The sequence below is a fragment of the Medicago truncatula genome, chromosome 2 (genome assembly GCF_003473485.1).
Source record: "Medicago truncatula cultivar Jemalong A17 chromosome 2, MtrunA17r5.0-ANR, whole genome shotgun sequence".
Classification (NCBI taxonomy): domain Eukaryota; kingdom Viridiplantae; phylum Streptophyta; class Magnoliopsida; order Fabales; family Fabaceae; genus Medicago; species Medicago truncatula.
In genome coordinates this window covers 9,266,230-9,276,778 of record NC_053043.1, presented here as the reverse complement: position 1 = coordinate 9,276,778, position 10,549 = coordinate 9,266,230, and the positions used below count along the sequence as shown (strand labels likewise).

The window sequence follows — 10,549 nt, the reverse complement described above, 5'->3', positions numbered from 1 at the left end:
TAGGATTTAATAAAAATTAAGGGAGTTTAATGAAATAACGGGGGAGTTATAGTTTTAGGAGTGAGGAAAAGAAAAGGGGTCAGAAGCAGTTTTACGTGAAACAAGTTTTGGGAGAGAAAATCAAGAACAAGGGTGGGAAGAACAAGTGGAGTCAGGGAATCCGATTGTTGTGCTTTTGTTCATCTAAATTAAGGTAAGGGTGAGGCTAACCTTCAATGATTATAATATATGGTTTCTGAAAATTGTTTTGATTAGAATTGTTCTTGAAAAATAAGAATTGGGAATTAGGGTTCTATACTAATTTTGGAAGAAAAGAGTAAGGATTCATGTTAATTATGCTTAGAATTCATATTCAGATCGATTTTAGGAATTATAATGTTGCTGTAATCCAAATTTGGAGAGGTTAGGATTGTTGGAGAAAAATTGGGGGAAATTGCAAGATTGTGAGAATGAGATGAATTGTTGTTGTTGATGCATGTTTTATGTTCCTTAGATGCCTAATTGTATAATGAACCTATAAACAATCTTTGGAAACATGTTTGGGCATTGGGAGATCAAAATTGGGAGTTTTGGGGTGAAAAATGGTTTAAACCCGTGAAAAATTATGCAGAAACGATGACTTTTCGCTTAAGCGAGACGGAAGCGAGCTGTAAGCGAACAGCTACTGTAAGTAGTTCGCTTAAGCGAAGACTCGTTCGCTTAAGCGAAGTGCCTTTTGACAGCATTTCTTATTTCTCGTTCTTGTGTCTTTTTCACACGTTTCTGTTTTGAATTGGACTTTGGTGTAAACATGGAAGTTTTAGATAATTTTGTTAGCTTCCCAATGGCTTTGGTTTGACTTTAAAGTGATTTTTGGTTTAGGAGTTATGATGAAAATACTCCAAGTAGATCTTAGGGAAATCTTATGAAAATTCAGCACAACCATTTCCAAGTTAATCCAAAACTTATGGGATAATTCCAAGGCTCAAAACTAGAAGTAATATGAGTGCAACTAAGGTGTTTAAGAGTATTTAACCCATGTTGTGAGTTGACCCTTGGGGTAGGAATGAAGGTTGATTATAGTACTGTTGATGTTGAATGAGTAAGATATAATATGATTTGATGTTGTTAGTAATGAGATATATTTGTATATGCATTATGTGGATTATATAAGATGTTTAAGTTGATGTTGATTATCATTTGATATTGTTATATCTTGAGATGTTTATGTGCTGCCTATGTTGCTGTTGTAAATTGATTAAGCTGCATGTGTCGGTCTAAGATGTAAGATGTCGTCCAAAGTATTGGAGTCTTAAGTTGTTGATGTTGACCAAGTTGTGGAGTAAGTTATAATTATTTATGCACAGTCGTCGTTGTCTACGTTGTCGTTGATGTTGCCGTTGTTGAGTTTAGTGAATTTGGAGATGATTGAGTATGAAACCAAGTGAACATATACATGTTGAATGAACTTGATGCATTAGTTTGATTATGATTAATTATGTATTTTCTGGAATCATTGGATCAATTATGATGGATTATTGTTGACTGTGATGTATATTTATATTTAAATAAATTATACATGTTGCTGAATTCATTTCAAAGGTTGAAGTATTATTAATTGGATTGTCGAGGTGAAGTCATATTTACATATATGCATTGATGAGTAGTGGTTGTCGTTGATGTTGTTGAGTTGTATGTAGATATACACAAGTGGGTCAGTTGCATAAGCATAAAAGTGGAAGAACTTCGGCTCTGGAACGCCTTGTCGTTCAAAGCGGTGGAACATTAGTTGTTCAAAGCGGTGTTGAGCGGTGAGGACTTATGTCCTGATGAGAATGCTTTAACCATTCGACAGCGGTGTGGGTCACGACCCTGATTATGGTACCACATGCATAGTTGCATTTGTTGAGGAGTCTTAGTGGAGTTGTCATGTCTTGCATGAGTCTTAGCGGTGGTGTCGAGTTGTTGCATGAGTCGTTGTTGTTGGTTTTAATTACCATTTGTTGTTGATGTTGTTAATGATGATATACTTATATATTGATGAATTATTATTATGACAGGGTGTTAGATTTAATTGATGAATTAGATATCTATTATTGATGATATTGTTGATTATGAAATATATACATATATTGGATATTTGTAGTTGCCGTTGTTCTTGAGAGATTTGTTGTTGTTGTTGTTGATTAAGTTGTTGTCGTCGTTGTTGAGTGAGTTGTTGTCGTTGCCGTTGAATCTTGTTGTTGTCGTCGTTGTTGGTTGAACTAGCAAGTGTTACTAAAGTTAAAGAAGTAAGAACATTATTGTTGAATATATGTAGTTGTTTATATTGTTATGATTTGATGATTATGTTGTGTCGTTTATATTATTATGAGAAGATGTTTATGATATGGTGTTGAATATGAGGTAGTTATGATGTTACATGATGATGATTATGTATGTTATGATGATGATTATGAATGTTGTAATGATGATTATGTGATGTTATCTATGAGTTGTTAAATGTACTTGATGATGGTTATGTTAAGTTGATAAGTTGTCTTCTATTCATGAATTGCTAATGGAATGTTTGATGAATAATTATTATTATGAAATGATGATGTTACGTATAGTTGCTAAGTTGTCCTCTATTCATGAGTTGTTAATAAGGTGCTTGGTGGAGAACGTTAATACGAATTAATGATGTTGTTACGTTGTTTATGTCATTGATTATGAAGTTGTCATGTTGTATACGAATTATGAGTATGATGTTATATGATTATGATTAAGATGTTGATTATGATGTTAAATGATGTTGTTTATGATATCGAGTTATGACTGTTGATATGATGAGTACATGATATGGTTTATGAGTCGTTAAAAGAATTATTATTACTAATTGATGGAGTTTAAGTTGTTAGATGCATTTGATGAATTATATATTATTATTATTGATTGTGAATCTCACCCCTTCTGCTTGAAAATGTTGTCCTTCGTATGGGTAACTTGCAGGTAATAAAGATTAGTAGGAGTGGTGGCTCAAGTGTCTTAGGACTCTGATACGTAACGGGATGGGAAATTGTTGTTATGTTTATCATTCCTTTATGTGTCAATTTTGGAACATGTTGTTGAAGCTTTTATTGTCGTTGAATTAATTCCGCTGCAAAGTTTTAATTATTACGTTGTTGAAATTTGAAGGATAATTATTTAATATTCCATTTGTGATTTTTAAGAAAAGAAGTGTAACATTCCGTTGAAGGTGTTTTACTCTGATTAATTTATGAAATTTTTATGTTGGGAAAACGGAGTGTTACAACATACCTAATATTGGTGCAAACCTACTCCAATCAGGAAGTAACTAGTTAGTAATTACAGAAATATGTGACTTCACGACTTAAACCAACCTAATAACTTCATTTTCCTCGAATCTTGGTAAGGTAGACGCTAATAGGGTTGCCCATTTGTTGAACTACCTAGAGAGAGAGAGAGAGAGAGAGAGAGAGAGAGAGAGTCAATATACGAGAGAACCATTAGGATACTTTGAATTTAAGAACCCTACCATCCGTCATTGTTTCAAATATCTCTGAGAAAGTAAGAACCTACATTAAAACCTTCGCGCGTAAGTGTATCTCTCTATAAGACTGACAATCCTAAACACTTAAACATGTAGGAACTCTGGTGTAATGGTTACAAGTGACAATTAGAGGGTAATGAACTCATATCTCTGAGAGAGTAAGACCCCAAGCGTACCTACTCGTGTGATCAGCAAGTGCAATTCAACAGTTGATATGTAGTAAAACCTCACGAACTCATCACTTGGATAGATAACGATTAATAACATGAATAATACTTGATTGTTACGTAATTCCAACAATTAAATAAGGGGATTCAAAGAATCCTAACTGCCGTTAACATTTTGTAATCAAACTGGTAAACTCCACTTTGTTGCAAACAGATTAAATTGGTAAACTCTAAACCTTTATCTTTTATTTTTATTGTTCCTAAATAAGTAACACTAATTATTTGGTTAAAACGAAAATTCATGTGGATATGATGTTCTACTTATCATTTTATTACTTAGGAAACAATTTGACCATCAACCTTCCATTTCATCACTACTCCTCTTAAAAACTAAACAAAAAACTACCAAACTAAACACTTCCTACTACTTAAATTTTTTTATTTATTTTTAATTGAATGTGTAGGCATAGATAGTTTAAAAAAGATGGGTGGTGATGGGAGAGAATATGTTCAGACATACAATGGTATGAAGACCTCTCTCATCGCCACTCATTTAAAAACTAAAAAGGAAGCCTTAAAATATGTGCCAAATTTAAATGATATTTTGTTGTTTCTAGCCTTTTTCGCTTTTATCATCTTTCCTTTTATCATTTTCATTCACACATTTATGGTTTTTCTACATGCATTGTTTGATCGTTTGATTTTGCAACATACTCAGATGAAATGTGCTGTTATGGAGAAACAATATCGCAATGGCACCTAACTGCCGTTGGAATTGACCCGGCGGTAGTTAACTGCCGAGGAAAAGAATCCAGCGGTAGTTAACTACCGATGAGGTTAAAGTTATCATTTTTTTAGCTTTCTTTGATAAGTACTGGAGTCTTTCATTGCATGACACTTTTTCATCACTCAAGTCAATAACCGTCACCGATAACTTAGTTTCACTCCCACTCACCGCGTTGCCGGCGGTGAGGGCTAACGTCAATGTCATCAATCACTAAAACCATCGCCGGCGGTTGTTTCCACCAACAGAGCATCAATGGTGCCACCGCCGACCACCTCAGCAACCATTCCCCGGAGCTCAAATTCAATGACACCAAAACGACGTCGTCAGAGTTGCAATTCTTTGTTCGCATGATGTGGAAATGTAACACCATAGTCATTCACGCTTCAAGAGAAGACACAGTGGAATCTATTCTCCAACAAATTTCATCCAAAACCAAAATTCCTATTGAATATCAACGATTGATCTACAATGGAAAACAGCTTCAGCAACAACAGAGTCTCAGCCAATGCGGCATCGAAAACGACGCCAATCTTCAATTGGTTGGTCAATTGAGGAGTATAGGGCGTTCTGTAGTGTGGAATTCTGCAGATGATATTGTTTCAATGATTCTCAACCTCTGTAGAGGCGAATCGCTGAATGGTGCCTCCATGATTATTCATAATCACTTTGCAAAGTATATGAATAATTTTGAATATTTTTATTTTTTCAAGTTAATGAAAATTCCTTCTCTGTTGGTAGCACTTTATATGTCCCCGTTTGCATGTAACAAGAATATTGCTGATTTCTCTATTGAAAGTTTCATCGAAATTTGTTTAGATTTGAAGTGCAAAAAGTTGCAGGGTTTCTACCTTGAAATTTTGTTGGATTTTTGTGAATTGCTTAGAGGGGTAGGTTTTACGTGTGATGAGCCTTTGTATGTTTCTTGTCGGGATGGTTTTGGAAATTTGTTGACACTCGTTGGTGGTGTCCCCATTAACAATCCTAATATGAAGGTTTTGCTTCGGGGTGTTGTTGACTGTGTTCACGAGATCGCAGACGAGTTGTTGATGTATTTGGATTTGAGTATGAATTGGGACACTGCCAAGGGGATTTCGTACAAAGTTGTTTTGGATTTTGTTAAATTCTGTGGCCCTTTGAGGATGGGATTTGCCGAGGAGCAAGCAACATCCGATGAATCTTTGAATTATGATATTTGCTATGAGGAGGATCCCTTGTTTTCAGGAGTACCTGATCAACTTCATATTGTATTTATTAAGTTATTGAGCAAAATGGACGAGTGCCTTCAAGTCATGGAAGATTGCTTGGTTAACAAGGAACAAGGAAAAGGGGATGTTATCCATAATGGGTGGTCCCATTATCTTATTATTCTTAAGGAATTGTTTCACATCTCCAAGTTCTATAGCGGTGCACAAGAAAAGTTTTGGGGACTTTTATTGCATCGAAAAAATGTGCTACCTCATATGATTGTTCGGTACGTGAAGAAAACCGATGATCATCAATGGCTTCTTGAGAACAAAATTGTGACCGATTTTGAATCCAGGAGGCATTTGGCGTTGATGCTATTCCCTGACTCAAAAGATGAAATATCGGGATATGAGATGCTTATTGACAGGTCTCAGGTTTTGGCTGAATCTTTTGAGTACATGTCTCGAGCTAAGGCTAAATCTCTGCAGGGTGGAATATTTATGGCATTCAAGAATGAGAAAGCTACAGGACCGGGTGTACTGAGGGAGTGGTTTGTTTTGGTGTGTCGGGAAATATTTAATCCAAAAAATGCTCTGTTTGTGGCATGTCCAAATGACCACAGGAGGTTTTTTCCTAATGCTGGTGAGTTTTATCTGGATATCCAAATGCATAATTTTTTTCTTCTGTTTACCTTGCATTCCAAGTATTTTTCGATGACAAGTACATTTATCCGTGTCTTTTCAAAAGAAACATAAATTTGATGAGATTTATAGAATGTTTACAAAATGATATTTCTTAGGGTATTAAAATGTTGACCTAATGTTCAAGGGTGTAAAAATCATCTGCAAAATAATTACTTAATATGTTAAGTCCCAACAAAACAAAATGCAAGTTCAAAGGTTGAACACAACTTACTTCTTAAGTATCGACGTGTTTTACCACACACACACACACACACACATATATATATATATATATATATTTCAATAGATGTTATTGAACAGCTTCTGTGCAATCATATATATATTTAGTATACTCTCCTTCTACTTGTTTGCAGCATCTAAGGTAAATTCTCTGCACCTAAAGTACTTCATCGTCTCTGGACGTATTATTGCATTAGCTTTGAAGAAGAAGGTGCACGTGGGTATTGTTTTTGATCGTGTGTTTTTCAAGCAATTGGCTGGAAACTATATTATTACTTTAGAAGATATTCGGGATGCCGATCCTATAATGTATAGTAGCTGCAAGCAAATATTGGAGATGGATGCTGATTATATTGATTCAGATGCATTAGGACTGACATTTTCTACAGAGGTAGAAGAATTAGGACACAGGGAATTGATTGAGCTCTGCCCTGGGGGAGAAAGCCTTGTTGTGGATAGTAAGAACAGGGAGAAGTATGTTCATCTTCTCATACAGAATCGTTTTGTGACATCCATATCTAAGCAGGTATCACATTTTGCCGAAGGTTTTGCTGATATTTTATCTTGCTCAAGGCTCGAGTTCTTTCAATTTTTAGACCTTGAAGATTTTGATTTGATGCTGCATGGCAGTGAGAATGCCATTTCTGTTGAAGATTGGAAGGTACATACCAAGTATCATGGCTATAAAGAGAATGATCATCAGATATCTTGGTTTTGGAAGGTATGTAGGATACTGATCTTATGGAATCACATTGGCTTCACCTTTATCTTCACTGATTTTTTATTTTCCCCCCTTTTCCTGCACTTTAAAATTCTTTGGCGAGTTTAAATTTATTATATTTATTTTCATATTCAAGAACAAACTAAATCAATTCCCCCCTATATAAATATTGTATTGGCAGCAGTGGCTTTATTGGGCAACATGTATCCTGCCACATAGTGCTCTCTAAGGCTTTCCCTGTGTTCCATATCCTCTAATTCTTATTACTTGTAAAGTTTCCCCATTTCCATGACGAAATTATGTGCCTTGTTTCACATAAACCACTTTTGAAATTATGTGCCTGGTAGTCATGCTAGAGTTATAATCTGTGCTTGTTTAAATTATTCCGTTTTTTCTAGCTCTATTACTTTAGGTTCAAGATTTGATTTGCTTCATTTGTATAAATGTCTCCCTTTAGTTCATTTATGCCTTCAAATAGTAACATTTTTTATGTGGTTATTGAAGCATGTGTCTACTCAGTGTTTAATTTTTTTTAACATTATATTCTATTATCAAAAACTTGGCAGATCGTCGGGAGAATGTCAGCAGAGCAAAAGAAAGTTCTTCTGTTCTTTTGGACATCTGTGAAACATTTACCAGTTGAAGGTTTCCGTGGCTTGAGTTCCACTCTATTAATTTCCAAATCCAGCAAACCTGATAATCACTTGCCCTCATCTCACACATGCTTTTACAAGCTGTGCTTTCCTCCATATTCTTCTATGGCTATCATGCAAGATCGCCTTGGAATCATCACTCAAGAGCACATAAGCTGCAGTTTCGGTACTGCATAACGGTGAATAGAATACACCTGTAATTTGGTTAGAAGTGGTTTTGAATCTTTTAATTGCACATAGAAATACCGGTAGTCACCTTTGTACATTTGGATAGGATTGTTCCATTTTTTTTTGTCAATATGATAATATGTGAAGGCTTTCTAGTTTTGTTTCTCAAATCGATTCTGGGTGGCAATGCCGTTAATCTTATGTGAAGTGTTTGTATTAGGGGTCAAGAGTCAAGAAAACAGGATTGAAGGAAAGAAGTTTTGATGTCATATTCATTTTCACATACCAACAGTTTTACTGACCCAGTTTCTTGCTTCCGTTTCAACTCTAATGATTTCCGGAACCTCGACCGTATAAAGAACAAATATTTAGGCAGATTTTGTTGAGCTAACCGATTCATAACCAAATAAAAACATAAGATGATAAATAGTTGGGACAAAGACAAGACAGAGTATACAACAAAGTAAATATCATTTATTCAAATCTAGAGAAACACAGGAACACACCATGAAAAACTCATGTAACCTTCCCAAGAACCATAGCACCTTATAGCTGATCACTTCAATACACAACTCATGGAATGAAATTTCACATCACATGTCCACCATTCAGCATGTATATATATGCTGACATGGAGTAAAGTTCCATACATAACTGATGTAGATAGCTATACCCTCCATATGAATAACCATTTCCAAAGACTTACTATAACAACAATAATAAACTTAAATAAAGGAAAGGAAAGTAAATAAATAATAATAGAAAACTTTTCAACCTCGACATGCAAAATGGTAGACCCGATCCCAACAACTAGAACCATTAATTTAATCTCTCTTTTTCATCAATTCCATTCACACACCCTCCATTGTTTTAAGCTTCAGATTTCTCAACTGGAACTTCTTCTGCTGCTGGAGCTTCCACTGACTCAACTGGTTTAACATTCTCTTCCTCAGCAGTTACTGCTGCTGGTGCTTCTGACTCATTTTCAATGGTTGCTACAGGCTCCTCCACTACTGCTGCAGCCTCTTCCTTCACTTCTTCAACTGATTCCTCTGTTTCTTTAGGTGCTTCTGTATTCTCTTCCTTGGCTTCTTCTGTTACCACTTCCTTGGTCTCAACTTCAACTGGATCTTGTGTTTCTACGGCAGCTGGAGTTTCTTCTGTTGTTTCTGTTGGCTGTTCGGTTGTTTCTTCTGTTGGTACTTCTGTGGCAGGAACTTCAGCTTCCGGTTGTTCTGGAGCAGGAACTTCGATCGCTGTTTGTTCTGGAATTGTTTCCTCTGTCTTGATCACCTCCGGTGTTGTTTCGGGCACTGTTGTTGGTGGTGGTACTTGTGCAACCTGAAATTACCATCTTCATTTATAAAAAATCTTGCAGTGTACATACAAATGAAACATCAAATAATCAAAATAACTATATATCAAAATCTGTTAACAATACATTAGGTTAATCATATTACATTAATAGAACTTAAGTAGTTCTAGTTACTTAGTCCCATAAAAACTTAAGTCATTGATCCACAATCTTTGTTTTGTATACAAGAATAAAACTTAAGTAATATTACATTAATGTTTGATCTATTGATCAATATATTTATATTGTGATGAAGTGATCATTTATCAAGTGCTTATATAGTTATATTTACAATTTTGTAGATCGCACGCACGTTAGAGGGAATTAAAGGAAGATCAAATTGATTCGTTGATTGAGTGATAGTTAATCATAGCAAACAAAATAAGAATAATTAAAAAAAATTAAATAGTTGTAATATTGTGTTAGTAAGCTTTGATTTTCATCTTGTTGATGTAGGAACTAAATTACACGTAGACTAATTAAAGGAATAACTATATATACAAATGAAAATTATATCAGTCAAAAAGTAACTATGTATCTTATTGAGAGTTATTTTACCTCAACACTGGCCATTTGGAAAAGAGAGGGATTGAAATAAAGTTGAAGGGTGTGTGAATGAACAATGAAGGAAGAGAGAAATTAAGAGTGCTAGTGAGTGATGAAGAGTGATCAAAGTGAGGGTGGTATATATAGATGCATAAAGTGATGAATAGTAGTAGAAATGTACATGTGTATTGTGGTCTGTGGTATGGTCTGATCACCTGTAAGAATCTTTTTTCAGCCAGACTGATCGTGTCATTGACATGAATTAAAAGACATATCAATATGTCTAGTTGTCAATGTTTTTTTCCTTTTGTTTATTTATCCCTGCACAAAACAATATTAATTATTTTTTGAGTAAATTTTTATACGTGTATTGTATAATTTAAATGAAGTATAATCACTCATTTTTATTATTCATTAATTGTTTTATAAGCATATCATTCAATATTATTTGCAAACCTACTAATTCTCAACTTATTTTGCTAATGATCGTCACACAAAAAAAAAAAGTGTTAT

At 34.7% G+C, this 10,549-nt stretch overlaps 2 protein-coding genes across 3 annotated transcripts; one reads left to right on the top strand and one right to left on the bottom strand.

The window, feature by feature from the left end:
* Positions 1-4,577: 4,577 nt before the first annotated feature.
* LOC11406418 (E3 ubiquitin-protein ligase UPL5) lies at positions 4,578-8,337 on the top strand. Of its 2 annotated transcripts, XR_005644077.1 has the most exons (4): positions 4,578-6,313; positions 6,729-7,120; positions 7,225-7,315; positions 7,882-7,893. XR_005644077.1 is itself a non-coding variant. In XM_003594177.4 (3 exons), the coding sequence occupies exons 1-3, from the start codon at positions 4,684-4,686 to the stop codon at positions 8,143-8,145; spliced, it is 2,481 nt and encodes an 826-aa protein (XP_003594225.2). In that variant the 5' UTR covers positions 4,578-4,683; the 3' UTR covers positions 8,146-8,337. The 2 variants fall into 2 exon arrangements, 1 of the variants encoding a protein (XP_003594225.2); XM_003594177.4 differs by having other exon boundaries at positions 6,729-7,315; positions 7,882-8,337.
* A 251-nt stretch (positions 8,338-8,588) lies between these two features.
* On the bottom strand, positions 8,589-10,205 carry LOC11406417 (fruit protein pKIWI501). Its single transcript, XM_003594176.4, has 2 exons — positions 10,049-10,205; positions 8,589-9,477 (listed from the first exon to the last, which is right to left on the bottom strand). The coding sequence occupies exons 1-2, from the start codon at positions 10,061-10,063 to the stop codon at positions 9,007-9,009; spliced, it is 486 nt and encodes a 161-aa protein (XP_003594224.1). The 5' UTR covers positions 10,064-10,205; the 3' UTR covers positions 8,589-9,006.
* Positions 10,206-10,549: the final 344 nt, after the last annotated feature.

Coding starts and splice junctions, on each gene's coding strand:
- LOC11406418 (XM_003594177.4), top strand. CDS start 4,684: ATGTCATCAATCACTAAAACCATCGCCGGCGGTTGTTTCCACCAACAG. Junction 6,314..6,728: donor GAGGTTTTTTCCTAATGCTG/GTGAGTTTTATC, acceptor ACTTGTTTGCAG/CATCTAAGGTAAATTCTCTG. Junction 7,316..7,881: donor AGATATCTTGGTTTTGGAAG/GTATGTAGGATA, acceptor AAAACTTGGCAG/ATCGTCGGGAGAATGTCAGC.